The 15,164-nt window shown below is 40.3% G+C and overlaps 1 protein-coding gene across 3 annotated transcripts in view; it reads right to left on the bottom strand.

The window, feature by feature from the left end:
- ANAPC1 (anaphase promoting complex subunit 1) overlaps positions 1-15,164 on the bottom strand; it is a 108,493-nt gene that overhangs the window by 84,766 nt on the left and 8,563 nt on the right. For all 3 annotated transcript variants that reach the window (XM_054728007.1, XM_054728008.1, XM_054728009.1), the window contains exons 4-13: positions 13,382-13,433; positions 13,069-13,169; positions 12,111-12,193; positions 10,446-10,519; positions 8,399-8,544; positions 7,999-8,219; positions 7,094-7,303; positions 4,287-4,382; positions 1,464-1,554; positions 1,308-1,373 (exon numbers count right to left, since the gene is read on the bottom strand). In XM_054728007.1, coding sequence (XP_054583982.1) covers positions 1,308-1,373; positions 1,464-1,554; positions 4,287-4,382; positions 7,094-7,303; positions 7,999-8,219; positions 8,399-8,544; positions 10,446-10,519; positions 12,111-12,193; positions 13,069-13,169; positions 13,382-13,433 — 1,140 coding nt within the window. The remainder of the gene's footprint in view (positions 1-1,307; positions 1,374-1,463; positions 1,555-4,286; positions 4,383-7,093; positions 7,304-7,998; positions 8,220-8,398; positions 8,545-10,445; positions 10,520-12,110; positions 12,194-13,068; positions 13,170-13,381; positions 13,434-15,164) is intronic.

Genomic DNA, 15,164 nt, shown 5'->3' with positions numbered 1-15,164 from the left:
ACCAAGTATAGCAGACTAATTTTTAAGCTGATCATTTTGTATGGCCCTCAGATAATGTTATAAATATCTAAATGGCCCTTGGCAGGGTTCCCCACCCCTGCCATAGAGGCTAGGGGCATATACTAGTATAAGGATTTTTTTTTTAATTATTGTTTACTAGAACTACAGCAGAAACAACAAACAACCTTAGTGACAGGTAAAATAGTGAAGGTTTGTATCATCATACAATGGAATATCATGTAACAGTGAATGAGGAAACATCAATTACACATCAAGATAGATAAATCTAAAAGTAGCACAATGTTGAGCCAAATAATCAAGTCAGATAAAAGTATATGGTATGGTGTCCTTTACATAAAAATTCAAAAACAAGGAAAACAAAACAATTCACTCTTTAGTGATACATACATAAGTACAAAACGAGTAATAAAAACAAGGGACTGATTTATGGCAAAAGTCAGGATAGTGTCTATCTGGGGGAGGTGGAGAGATGAGGACACAGTCAGGGAAGAACTCCCAAGAGACAAATGATACTGGCAGCCCCTATTTCTTAACCCAGTGGTCGGCAAACTGCGGCTCATGAGTCACATGCGGCTCTTTGGCCCCTTGAGTGTGGCTCTTCCACAAAATACCACGGTCTGGGCGAGTTTATTTTGAAGAAGTGGAGTTAGAAGAAGTTTAAGTTTAAAAAATTTGGCTCTCTAAAGAAATTTCAATCGTTGTACTGTTGATATTGGGCTCTGCTGACTAATGAGTTTGCCGACCACTGTCTTAACCTGAGCATAGCTTACACAAATGTTCTTGTCATTATTCTTGAAACTGTGTGTATGTACTTAAATTTCGTAACTTAAATTTGTAACATTTACATTATTTATATATAAATTTCACAACTGATAAAAGATCCACCTAACACAGTATACATTTAATATAACGGACCTTTACAAAAACTTTGAGAATTATCAAAGCTACCCGTGTATCAATTTCAAAACTATCAATTTATAAAACTTCAGCTTAACTCTTTTTTCAAGTATCTATCTATCTATCCTCACTGAAGGTTCCCCATCTATTCTGGGTTCCCAGTGCCAATCTATCTATCTAATGGCAGTGAGTCAACCTCCCACTTAGGACCAACCTAAATTGGTAACTTCATTTTCAACTCTTACAAAAAAAAACAAACAAACAAAAAAAAAACTTCTGCCAAATCCTACAAATGGGAATAAATATTAAATATCAAACTAAAGCAACACTAAAAAATCATAACTAAGCAGGCAGCCCTACAAAAGCACCAAAAGCTGCTTCTGACTCACCCGAACCACTCCTGTGTATAGCACCAGGTTTCCACTGCTTTCCAGGACCAGCATGGTGTCTATCTTCTAAAAAAGGACACATATTTTATTTTAAAATCTGTGCAAATTACGAAGCATAATGATTTTCAAGTTCTCAAGAAAAATGCCTGCATTTACCTCCACTGGTGCTGCGTCCTTTGCCTGTATGTTGGTAATAGAGCCAAAGATGAGCTGGGTCTTATCGTTACTCTCTTGAAACTTTACGCAGCTGAAGATTAAATTTAAAAAAACACAAAGTATTAACACATGTAATAACCTGTACTGACCTCAAGGGTATTATGCAAAAAGCCCACCTCAAAAGGTTTCATATTGTAGCATTCCTCTTATGTATCTTGAAATGACAAAATTATAGAGATGAATAACAGATTAGTGGTTGTCAGGGGTTAGTGACGGGGATGGGGATGGTATATCCTATATAATCCTATCTAATAAAAGAGTAATGTGCAAACTGACCATCACTCCAACACACAAGATGGCTGCCCCATGTGGTCAAAGATCCTGCCCCCATGTGGACACAAGATGGCCACCACAAGATGGCCGGCAGGGGAGGGCAGTTGGGAGGGACCAGGCCTGCAAGGAAGGGCAGTTGTGGGGGGGAAGGCCTGCAGGGGAGGACAGTTGCGGGGGGGACCAGAGCTGTAGGGGAGGGCAGTTGTGGGGGGACCAGGCCTGCAGGGGAGGGCAGTTGGGGGATACCGGGCCTGCAGGGGAGGGAAGCTGGGGGGAACCAGGCTTGCAGGGAGGGCAGTTAGGAGGGACCAGGCCTGCAGGGGAGGGCAGTTGTGGGGTACCAGGCCATCAGGGGAGGGAAGTTGGGGGGAACCAGGCTTGCAGGGAGGGCAGTTAGGAGGGACCAGACCTGCAGGGGAGGGCAGTTGGGGGAAACCAGGCCAGCAGTTAGGGGCGACCAGGCCTGAAGGGAAGGGCAGTTGGGGGGAACCAGGCCAGCAGGGGAGGGCAGTTAGGGGCAAACGGGCCAGCAAGGGAGCAGTTAGGCATTGATCAAGCTGGCAGGGGTGCAGTTAGGGGGTGATCGGGCTGGTAGGCAGAAGCGGTTAGGGGCAATCAGGCAGGCCAGTAAGCATTTGGGAGCCAGCAGTCCTGGATTATGAGAGTCACGTCCAACTGCCCGTTTAGGCCCAATCCCATCGGGCAGTCGGACACCCCTTGAGGGGTCCCCGATTAGAGAGGGTGCAGGCTGGGCTGAGGGACACACACATCTCTCCTCCATGCATGAATTTCGTGCACTGGGCCTCTAGTAAAACACTAATATGCAAATCAACCAAACGGTAAAACATCTGGTCACTACGACGTGCACTGACCACCAGGGGGCAGACACTCAATGCAAGAGCTGCCCCCTGGTGATCAGTACGCTCCCACAGAGGGAGCACTGCCCAGCCAGAAGCTGGGCTCACAGCTGGTGAGTACAGTGGCGGTGGAGGGAGCCTCTCCCGCCTCCACTGCAGGTGGGTGGTAAGGAACAAGGGTTCCCAGACTGTGAGAGCCCCAGACTGCGAGAGGGATGTTTGACTGTTGCAGGTTGGGCTCAGAGACACCCCCCCAGTACACGATTTTTGTGCACTGTGCCTCTAGTGTAACTATAAAGGAGAAGCACAAGGGAGACCTTTGAGGTAATAAATAAGTTCTGTACCTTGCTTGTGACACCTGCACAAATCTATAAACTCAGAGAACCTCCTGGAATCACACATATACGTACACGTACACACACACACACATACACACATACACGTAAACTGATGAAACCTGAATAAAGGCTGTAAATTATACTGATATCAATTTCCTAGTTTTGATCATGCACTAAAGTTATGTAAGATGTTACCTCTGAAGCAAAAAAAGTACAAGGTACACAGGACCCCTCTACTATTTTGCAACTTCCTGTGATTTATAATGATTTCAAAATAAAATTATAAATAAATGTGCAAAAGACAGGAATATACACATTTCACCTAAAAAGATAAATGGCTAATAAGCACACAAGAAGATGCTCAACATCATAAATCATTAGGGAAATGCAAATAAAAACCCTTCACACTCACTAGAATGACTACAATCAGAGAGATTTACAATACCCGTTCTTGTAAAAAAGAAACTGAAAGCCTCAGATGTGGCTGGTGGGAGTGGAAAACAGTTTAGCCTACTTGGAAACAATCTGGAAATTCCTTAAAAATTAAAAATGAATTTGTCATTGGACCCAACTATCCATTCCTATCTATCTACCCAAGGAAAAATAAATCATGTACGTCTACACAAAGACTTTAGCTCCAATGTTCATAGTGCCATAACTCACAAGGGTCAAAAAGTAGAAACAGACCAAATGTCCATCAACTGCTGAGGGATAAACCACACCTGATGCATTTGCACAATGGAGGACTACACAAAGAGGACTACAGCACTCACACAAATTACAACATGGTGGGTCCTAGCAAACATTATGCTAGTGAAAGAAGGTAGCTACAAAAGCTACATTCTGCACATTTCTATAAAATGTCCAGGAAAGGCAAGTCCACAAAGATGCGAATGCCAGAGGCTGGGAATGGGAATGAGACTGAATACAAATCATGCACAAGGGATCTTAAGATTAGAGAAATTTTAAAAACTGGATTGTGGTGATGGTTGCACAACTCTATAAATTTTCTAAAAATTGTTTAATTATATACTTAAACATGTCAACTTTATGGTATATAAATTACTGCAATAAAACTACTCGAAGGAAGGAAGGAAGGAAGGAAGGAAGGAAGGAAGGAAGGAAGGAAGGAAGGAAGGAAGGAAGGAGAAGGGAGGAAAGAGAAGGGAGGGGAGGGAGAAGAAAAGAAGGGAAGGAGAAAAGGGGAGGGAGGGAGGAAGGGGAGGGAGGGAGGAAGGGAGGAAGGGCAGCCCTAAATTTATTTACACAGAATATCAATGGGACTATGCACTTACCGTAACTGGAGCTGGGACTCTACTAAAAAGCACAAGAACTTTTGCCCACATAAGTCAGATGTAATAAACACTTTTGAGGCCTGTGAATTTTTCTCTCTGAAATAGATATATTAATAAAGTAACTGTCAGCATTGGCTCAAAAATCTATCACAGCAAATAAATTTATTATCAAATCACAATAAACTTAATCAACATCAATGAAATTTTTACTTCCATAATATGCAAGTCACCAACTGCTAAAGTAATGTAGACTTGAATTCCTATCCCTTTAAGGGGTCAGACATTTTGTAACATGCCCTTTCCTATACCTCTCCACTCTCTCTCAGATTAGGTTCTATTTCTTCACTTTTTTCAATCCACACCTCTAATTGCCAAAGATTTCTTCCTAGAATGGTGCAGAAGATCAGAAATCTTTAAAATAGGGATCTGCAATATATTCAACTTACCAAGAAGGTCTTTAAAAGTAGGAATTTTTTATTTTATCTTATATCAGAGAAGCTACTTCAACACTGTATCCCCATCTCTACTTTCCTCCAATGACCCTCTAAGAGCATGCATTTGCCTTCTGCCTCAGAGACAAGAGGCTGTAAGGCTTCAGCTCAACCCCCTGACTCTATGTCTGATAACCACCACCTTCTTTCTCCCCAGGCTAATCTCCACCTGTGCTCCTTGCTGGTTTTGTCCATCGTCATTTCCTCTCCCCTATATTTTCAATGCTTTTTCTGTTTTGGTTATGCTCCTGAAAACCTACTCTCTCATCTATATATATAAAAGCCTAAGTGACCGAACAACGGAACTACCAGTCGACTGGTTGCTATGACGTGCACTGACCATCAGGAGGCAGACGCTCAACACAGGAGCTGCCCCTGGTGGTCAGTGCACTCCCACAGCCAACCTCCCAAGGTCCCTCTCCCCCCACCTCCCGCTGAGGGACCCCACCTGTGCACGAATTTGTGCACCAGGCCTCTAGTATTAACATAAAAGCCTTGAAACACAAAGACAGACTATTAGATGATATAAGGGACTTACTGTTAATTGGCTAGGTTAACAATGGTATTGCAGTTGGGTAAGGAATTGTCCTTACTTTTTAGAGACACACACTGAGGTATGTAGTCAAGGCTAATTTTCTTTAAGTAGGTCAGCATAAAAAAAACTCTACCTTGACCTAGAGCAGTGATGGTGAACCTCTGACATGTGTGTCAGCACTAAATATTTAGTTTTTGTTTTATTAAATACAATTATATATAACAATTATACATTTATGTTATTTAAACTATAAATATCGCGAAATAATGTTTTTTCCTCAAAGTGACACACTACCCGAGTTATGCTCAGTTTTCTGGTGAAGTTTGACACACCAAGCTCAAAAGGTTGCCCATCACTGACCTAGAGACTCTGTATGGCTAACTGTGTATCCTCAACGTCATTCAAAGGCAATCTCTTTAAAATAGTCTCTTTATCTATGTTCATTTCCTCAGCCCCATTTACTTCCTCCACCCACTGCACTCCACCACCTGTTCCCCTAGTGTTCTTGCCAAGGTCACTGGTGAAATCATTGCCCTCCAGGTACCTCTTATGCCACACGTCACCAGCTCCAGGTAATACTGGCACTGCTTTGTGAAAGGCTCTTTTCTTGGGTTCCATGACATTTCTTTCCTGCTGCTTCTCCCACCTGACCTCTTGCTTTGTCTCTCTGCAGCAGCTTCCTCTCTTTACATTTTCACCCCCAAAAGTTTAAGTTTCCAAGACTTCAGTCCCTAGCCCTTTTCTAATTCTACACCCCTAGGTTTTAACTATATGGAGGTCACAGACCCACTTTGAGAAGCTAATAAATGTGAACATTCTCTCCTGAGGAAAAAGCCTACACACTACAAATACATATGATTACTATGCATGGTTCCAGAGGATTACCAAACTCCCTGCAACCCCAAGCTCACCCACAGGACCGCCAGGAACCTGACCCCTACACACTCCTTAAATTCCAACTCTTTCTCTTACCTCAAACACCACTTATTAGCCCATAACTCCCATGTTTTTTGCTCTGCTCTTTCCCCCGAGTTTAAACCCACATATAAAGCACCTTCTTACAACTCTCATCAAAGGAAGATCCCTAAAGGGCAACCTGTCTTTCTCAGCCCTTTCTCTTCCCCCAGGCACAAGCAGAGTAAGTACATCTGTAGTTCCCTGAACATACCATGAGCTCAACCTTATAAACATCTATTCTGAGGCCCTCTGACCACTGTGCCTCTCCATCTTTCCAAAGCCCTGCCAGCAGAACAGGGAGTGTCTCCTGTGTCACCATCCTTCCATGTCTCTTTGAGGCCAGGGACAGTGACTAATTTACCTGCTAACCCACAGCCACTAGCACAGTGGGATTGGCAGAATAAATGGATAATTAATGAGAACATAAAAGGAGAAAGGTCCCACAGAACAGATCTGAACTGTGTTTCCCAAGAACAGCCAACACTCAACTAACATAAAGAGAAAAACATTAAAAAATGTTATAAAAATTGTTTCCTAATCTACAGAAATTAGTTGTTTCTCCCTATACCATCAAACACCTCTAACCTGAGAGATTATTACTAACTTAAAAAAAGAAATAACAAATGACAAAAAATATATTTTTATGATCACTTTAATGTCATTAACATCCTCTCCTGAAACAGAGGTGGCCTTAATATGTGTCTATACATTTTCATAAGTATTAATAACTGAATGTATTAAAAAGAAGTTTAGGCAAAATAACAAGTATCTTCTAAGACTTTTAGCAACATTTTCCTTTGAAAATAAAAATATATATTCCAAACCTTATATTAGTAATTGCTTCTGTCCATAAATGGTCAATACAAAGTTCAGGAACAATTGGCTCTGTTTCTGGTGCAAGAAAAGAGCTATTCGAATTACTATCTGGAGAATGAGAAATACTGTGTCTCCTTGGAGATTGATTATGGCTTGAAAGGTTGAACCTTTGCACCCCCGTGAAAGACTGCACTCCTGAAGCAGGGGAATGAGCACGACTGCAAAACAGAGGAGAGAGGGCATCACAACCACAATGCAAGACGGTATCACACGCTTTCCACAACACTTTCCAAACTTCTGGGTACAAAGAGCATTCGTGATGGCAAAACGCCAGTCAGAAAAACAATTTCTTAAAAAAGGAATAACTACTTCATGTCAATGTTTTATTAACTGTAAAGATTTCCAATTCTTCTCAGAATTCCTTCTTTTAAAGCTGAACATCAGTTTACTTTCTACCTCAAAAAATGAATTGTTTGTATCATTCAAAAGGTCTAAACTATGTTCCTGTATGCTCACATATGCACACCAACAAAACTACATTACTATATCAATAGATAGATAATAGCTATAAAGACAACCAAACAAAAGAAAAGCTAATTCAAATTAAGACAAAATAGCATCAAAATATTTTTGTAACCAATAATCATCAAATTGCTGCCAATTAGCACAAATGAGATAACTAATTTTATGACAAACACAGGCAGCCTCTAAATATGACTCGTTAAAAACGGGTAACATAGTAGACCTGGAAGTCTTACTAACACAACTGGAATAATGGCTGTCTTCCCCAAAACTATCCAAGGGCTGGCAATCGAAATTTTAAATCCCTAAAACTAAGAGAAAGTTTCAAAAAAGTTATGTTTTTCTTGGTCTATCTTGGTAAAATAAGGAAACACCCACAATGGATCCCCACCTTAGAGCCGCCATGTTGGAGATGGAAGGAGAGCGTGAGTGCAGGCTGGGCGAGGAGGTGGAGCGGCTCTGACTGTGGATGGAGGAGTAATTCTGGAAAGGCGAGGTCACAGGGGAATCTCCTTTGGAGAGGCTTCTGAGGTTTGCTGTGAGGGAGCTACTGGGGGCCACATTCTGAGGAGTTCCCCCCTGTTCAGAGAATTTTAAAACAGCATTCTCTTCCTTAAGTCAAAATGATGAGAAGGGAGAAAAGATTATAATTAGATAAAAAGGGTGATTTCCTTGTGAAAATTCAGGGTGGATCTGAATTAAGGACACCATCTTTCTTTTTCCCTAAGAAGCTAAATCTATTTCACAAAAACATCTGAAGGTTTTCAGTATTAACTACCCTTTATCCTTACCTCTGCTTTGACTCTCCGGAGAACCCACACAGAATGCAGACACTGAACAGTGTCATAGGTCATTACAATGGAGGGGTCAGTGCTGAGAAAAACTATTTTCATCGCATGATCTACAACGTATTGAACCCGTGATGAACCAAAAAGACCTGAAAGATAAAACAGAAATGATGAGGTTTTGAAAAATAAACTTTACAAACCTGTTCTTTATAAAAAGACACCTTGCAATTCCTAAAGATCAAGAGAAACCAAACCAATTAAGGCACAAAATCCATTAATATATTAATTACCCTATATTTTTAATAAATTTACTTTGAGCATCAAATTCCTCAGAATACATTAAAGATGAGAGTTACCAGTTTCAATTTCACATACACACAATTAAAAAGTGAAGATTTGTGCTGATCCACCATTAAATTCATCAGCCATGGGTGAAAGGTCCACTCCTCCAATAACCAACTTGTTCATCAATTTCAACCAACTATTCTGTCAAGTTTGACTTCCTTATTGATTCTCTTCTTCTATATGAAATTTGTCCTTCATAATAACCATTCAAACAGTGAAGAGTACACCTGTTTCTGCTTTACTAATTATACATGCAAAATAAGGCTTAGAGTTTAGTTTCTGAGAGTACAAAGAATTGACTTCTCTGTCCCTATTTGACAACATATTAAATGATCCCCTTTCAGTTAAATTAGAAAATAAAAGTATGCAATTCTTTTATAAAAATAAGTATTTTATTAAAAAAAATAAAAAGCACTCATAATACCACCATCTCAAAATAGCCACCATTAATACATCAGGGAGTATTTTTTCTAGTTTCCCTATACATATACACACACTTCTTAGGTCTTTTCAAAATCAAAATCAATTTGTATTATTTTACATCATAGTTAACATTATGAATAAGCAACTCTTGAGCTTATTATTCAAAAACATGATCAATAATGGCCACACACAAATCACAGGTGCTAACATGTTTATTTACGTTGTCTGTAACTGTTACCAATACAATATAGAATTATCAAACTTTTTTCTGTAAAAGACCAAAGAGTAACTAGTTTTGGCTTTGTGACTGACTCTGTTACATAATATTTTTTTCGGCTTTTTTTTCCTACATCCTTTAAAAAGGTAAAAACCATTATTAGCTCCTAAGCCTTACCAGCTATGGTTTGCCAAGCCCTGATACAGAAGACAAACACCTCATGATATTTCAGAATACTTGGGATAAAATCCTAAAAATAAGAGCAAAACACACACACACATATGTACGTATGTGTATGTGTGTGTATTATTTTTTTCTTTTTAGCTTTCTATCCTTGTTAGTCACAATTACCGATTATCATGTTTGGCCACATTGAACATTTTAAAATACTCATCCAGAAATACCTGTAGCAAATATTAAAAGTTCTGAGACCCAGTAAATCAGGTTATTATGAGCAGGGAAAATGAAATATTAAAATTTACACAGTACAGCCCGGCTAGCGTGGCTCAGTGGTTGTTCAATTCCCTGTTAGGGCACATGCTCAGGTTGTGGGCTCGATCCCCAGTGTAGGGTGTGCAGAAGGCAGCTGATCAATGATTCTCTCTCATCATTGATGTTTCTATCTCACTCTCTCTCTCTCCCTTCCTCTCTGAAATCAATAAATATAAAAATAAATAAAATTTACACAATAGGGCATAAGAACCTGTATTTTTCTCTTTAAAAAAATAATCAATTGTAGCTCATCTAAATATCATTCACTTACTTGTTAATAACTAAGGAACAGAGACCAGAGTCTTCTACAGATAGATTAGCAAATCTATCAGTAATCCTGATCAATTTACAGGCCTTGTTTTTAGGAAAAGAATAGCTGTTAAAATAGTTAATATAATGGTATTCAAGAAGTTCTTACTTTAATATGAACTATTTTCATAATAAGGTTATTTTTGTAAAATGCATTTTTATGAAACAAATTAAAGTTTTCTAAGAGCCTTCATTTTCTCCCCACTCCCAAATTCAAAAAAAAAAAAAAGAGCTATGCAAAAGAATGTCTAAAAATACACTTACTTCCAGATTTACAAACAAGTGGAGTTATTTCATCTAGTGGATGCAGCATGCTGAACATAGTGGGTAAAGGTTCTCTAGTAATAAAAACAACACATAATCAATCACCAATACAAGATGACTCCATTTGTGCACAAATTCTTGCAAAGAAATATCTTCTCTAGATTACACTAACAACTAGAAACCTATCCTTTCAGAAAGAAGCTCTCTAACTCTCTATATACTGTTTTTTAGTTTCTCCGATTTCATTCCTAGAAATCCCTCTTATGCAAGAGACTTAGCATACCCATACCCAGAAAAATCAATGTATCCCGGAGACCATCTGCAAACAGCAGTCATCACATTACAGAACAATGGGGTAATGGGCATAAGGCAGTCTGATTTTTTTAACCACTGTTAGCAGCAGTGTCTTTGGAAGCTAAGAAAGAAATTTTGTCTCCTACACCTATTTACACAGGAGTGTACTTGAAAAACTTTAAGTAAATAAAGAGGCTGTGTGTTTTAAAGAGGAGAGGGGAACAGACCTTCTATCTAAACACAGAAAGAGATTAAAATCTGTAAGCAATTTTCTAAAAACATAGTATCTACTAATTGCACCACACTCTGATAAGGCACTGTATGTCCCTGCCCTTCGTGAGCTCATAACTGATTCATTTAGAGACAGGTAAATACACCATCAATGAGCACCTACCATTTCTTGCGCTTCTAATACATACTAAGCCAGGGGTCCTCAAACTTTTTAAACAGGGGGCCAGTTCACTGTCCCTCAGACCGTTGGAGGGCTGGACTATAGTTTAAAAAAAACTATGAACAAATTCCTATGCACACTGCATATATCTTATTTTGAAGTAAAAAAACAAAACAGCAAAAACACCCACATGTGGCCCGCGGGCCGTAGTTTGAGGACGCCTGTACTAAGCCGTGTCAAAGGTTAGATACTTTAGCCCTGGCCAGTATTGCTCAATAGATAGAGCGTCGGCCTACACACCAAAGGGGCTCAGGTTTGATTCCCAGTCAAGGGCATGTACCTTGGTTGCAGGTTCACTCCTCACCCCCAGTTGGGGCATGTGCAGGAGGCAACCAGTCGATGTGATAGAGACACATTGATGTTTCTTTCTCTGTCTCTCTCTCTCTCCTTCTCTCCTCCCCGCCCCCCCTCTGTCTCTGTCTCTCTGTCTCTGTCGCTCCTCCCTTCATCCCTCTCTCCCTTCTACTCTCTCTGAAAAGCAATGGAAAAAATTCTCATGTAAGGATTAACAACAACAAAAACAGGTTATATACATTAGCTCACTTAATCCTGCATAAATCCTAAGAGGTAAACTAGAGTATTTCTATAACAAATAATAAAACTAAAGCCAAGAAGGCTCCAATGATTTGCCCAAAGAAGCACAATAAAAAGATGGCAGAGCTAAGAATTGAGTACTATTATCTTTAAACCTTATGCTTGTTCGATTTTACAACTTGGGGGTCTGGGGAGGAACTATAGGTGACTCAGAACCCAAGTGAGGAGTAGACTCAGGAGAGCTCATCCCTGAGATGAAAGTGGCATAAATCTATACTGTTATCATGGAAATTATCGTCATCCCAAACTCACAGGGAAACATTTCACCTCAGAACCAACACAAAAAAGCGCTAGTAATAATATTCTGAACTGAGTAAACTGAATACCTGGGTGGACCTAGAGGTACCTCATGTGAAGAACTGCTTCGTTCAAACAACAATCCATATTTGGTGGGCCAAACATTTGCAACCTGCCAGGTAAAAGGGTGGGGAAAACAGAAGTAAATGAAACTACTCTTTATAACATGTCTTCAGAAAACAATATAGAAAATTAGATGTTCTTCTAATTTAATAAGAGCTTTACAAAATAACATGATTGCCTTGGCTGGTTTGGCTCAGTGGATAGAGCGTCAGCCTGAAGACTGAAGGGTCCCAGGTTCGATTGCAGTCAAGGGCACAAGCCCTGGTTGTGGGCTCTATTCCCAGCAGGAGGCGTGCAGGAGGCAGCGGATCATTGATTCTCTCTCATCATTGATGTTTCTATCTCTCCCTCTCCCTTTCTTTATGAAATCAATAATAAAAATATTATTTTAAAAATAAGTAAATAACATGATCATTAACTATAATATTTTTAAGAGGTAATTCTAATAAGCATGTGTAAGACAAAATCAAATCTAAGGAAATATTCAACCCAATTTTCTGCCAGGGGCTGCAAATATCAATAGCAAAGCTACAATGTGATAAAACTTTAATTCCTATGCACACTGCATATATCTTATTTTGCATGAAATAAGCAATATCTTATTGTGATGCAAATATCTTATTTGTGATTAAGAGTAACAGGGAAAAGACTAATACTATCATATGCTTACTATAATCAAAATTATTTCCTGTGTATCACTTCAACTGGAAAAAAAAACAACTCAGAAAATAATTCATCTTCACTCCACTAAATTACTTTTTATGCAAAGAATGGGAAAATGGTAAGCCACTCAAGCTGCTTAGTTATTTTGAGTAAAAATAACATCCTTGATAACAATAAGATATAAAAGTAGTAATACTTCTGAAACCAATTAACTAAAAAGTATTCTCCAACCAAACACAACATGGAAACACTCAAGTTTACCTGAAAAGGTAAAGAAGCTATGTAATCCTTTCCTTCTATGCTATGCATGTTGATACATGAGCTTTGCAATATACATATACATTTTTCTACTTCAGCGCTACCTGCAAAAAGAGATATAACAACATGTATGCTTTCCCCCCGCCCAAAAAGAAATCCCAACGATCAAAATTACAATTCCCAATAACACATTCTTTAATGAACAAGATAAAAATACTTAAGCAAAACCACTATTATTAGTGGCTACTTATTTTGAAAGAAAAAACGAGGTATACCTTTGGAATCAAAAAGTGCAATAAAATTTCAAGAAACTTACTGTAGGCTTTTTCAGACTTATCCTGTGATATAATGAAGTCACACCACAATGCCTAAAATTAAAACAAAATGCTTGCCTAAGAAAATTTTATCTAAATAATAGCCTGTTAAAATGGTATCTACATAATAATTATGACATCTACATAACACCTGTCTCCTCATCAGCTCAACACATGCACCATGGGAACAAAAAAGAGTAAGATAAAATAAAATTAGACTAATTAATGGTAAATATTATAAGGAAAGATAAACTATGTGTACAAATAAATTTTATGACAAGGGAAGACAAAAATTAAAAAAATCTACTAGAGAAGCCTTGCCACAAAAGTGACCTCAAAACAGTAGCTTAACCTGTATTAGACCCTATCCTATCTAATAAGGAGGGAATATGCAAATTGACAGTCACACCATAACAAGATGGCTGCACCCACACTGGAGGCAGGGATCCCATAACACAAGATGGTTGGGCCCACAGCAGAGGCCAAGTTACCATAACGAGCCTTAACAAGCAATCAGCAGGGATCTGAGACTGAGTGGTGAGGGGCCGGGGCAAGGGACCTGAGGCTGCGCCCCCTGCCTGGTGGGACTTGACAGGGGACCTCAGGCCGTGCCCCCTGCCCCGGCACCAGGCTGGGGGACCTCAGGCTGCACCCCCCCTCCCAGAAGAGCTTGATGGGGGACCTTAGGCTGCGCCCTATGCCCCGGCGCTGGGCCAGGGGACCCACAGCCGCACCCCCTGCCCGGCGGGGCTTGATGGGGACCTCAGGCCGTGCACCTAGCCCCAGCACCAGGCCAGGGGACCCGAGGCTGCAACCCCCGCCCGGCAGGGTTTGACAGGGGACCTCAGGCCGCACCCCCTGGTCTGGGCCAGGGGACCTCAAGGCGTGCCCCCCAGCCTGGGCTAGGGGACCTCAGGCCTTCCCCGCCCCGGGCCAGGTGACCTGAGGCTACGCCCCCCCACCTGGCGGGGCTTGACGGGAGTGGGGCCAGCCGGGTCTGGATTTAGCCCAATGGGGGTGGGGCTGGCCAGGTCTAGGTCTCATGCAATTTTGAGGCACACATGGGTGGGCGGAGACTTGACTCTGGTGCCCGTGACACGCCCCAGACTCTGACAGGAGGAAGATTTTCATATACATTTTACTAATTTTCTTTCATCTCTGACACTTCTATTATAGAGAAAGGGCAAACAGCAATATTAAAGTATTTCCTCTAATTCAGTGATGGCAAACCTATGACGCGTGTCAGCACTGACACACGTAGCTATTTCTGATGACATGCAGCCGCTGAGGCGGCCACATGCCGAGGATGAAACATTTGCTGCTCCTGAGGATGAAACATTTGCGAAATAATGTTTTTTCCTCAAAGTGACACACTACCCGAGTTATGCTCAGTTTTTTGGCGAAGTCTGACACACCAAGCTCAAAAGGTTGCCCATCACTGCTCTAATTAATTCCCTTTTAATGTACACGAATTTTGTGCACCGGGTCACTAGTGTCCTATATAAAACTAAAGATTATCCCAAGAGCTATTTTATAATCTACAGATTTACTTAACAATCTTATCATTCTTAGACATTCCTAGAGGCACTTCAGAAAAATCTTTGGAAAAACTAACGTTTCCCTTTTACCTTACAAAATATAAACTAGGAAATGCCATTCAGCTTTCATTGGCATGCTTGACAATCACTTAATGAAATTACTTAATGGCATTTTATGAATTTTTTTCAATTGTGGTTAAATATCCTACCTAATAAAAGGGTAATTTGCAAATAACCATCATTCCGC

This window comes from Eptesicus fuscus, chromosome 16, assembly GCF_027574615.1.
Source record: "Eptesicus fuscus isolate TK198812 chromosome 16, DD_ASM_mEF_20220401, whole genome shotgun sequence".
NCBI lineage: Eukaryota > Metazoa > Chordata > Mammalia > Chiroptera > Vespertilionidae > Eptesicus > Eptesicus fuscus.
Note: the sequence above shows the minus strand (reverse complement) of the source record. Positions and strands in the feature narration are given on the sequence as shown.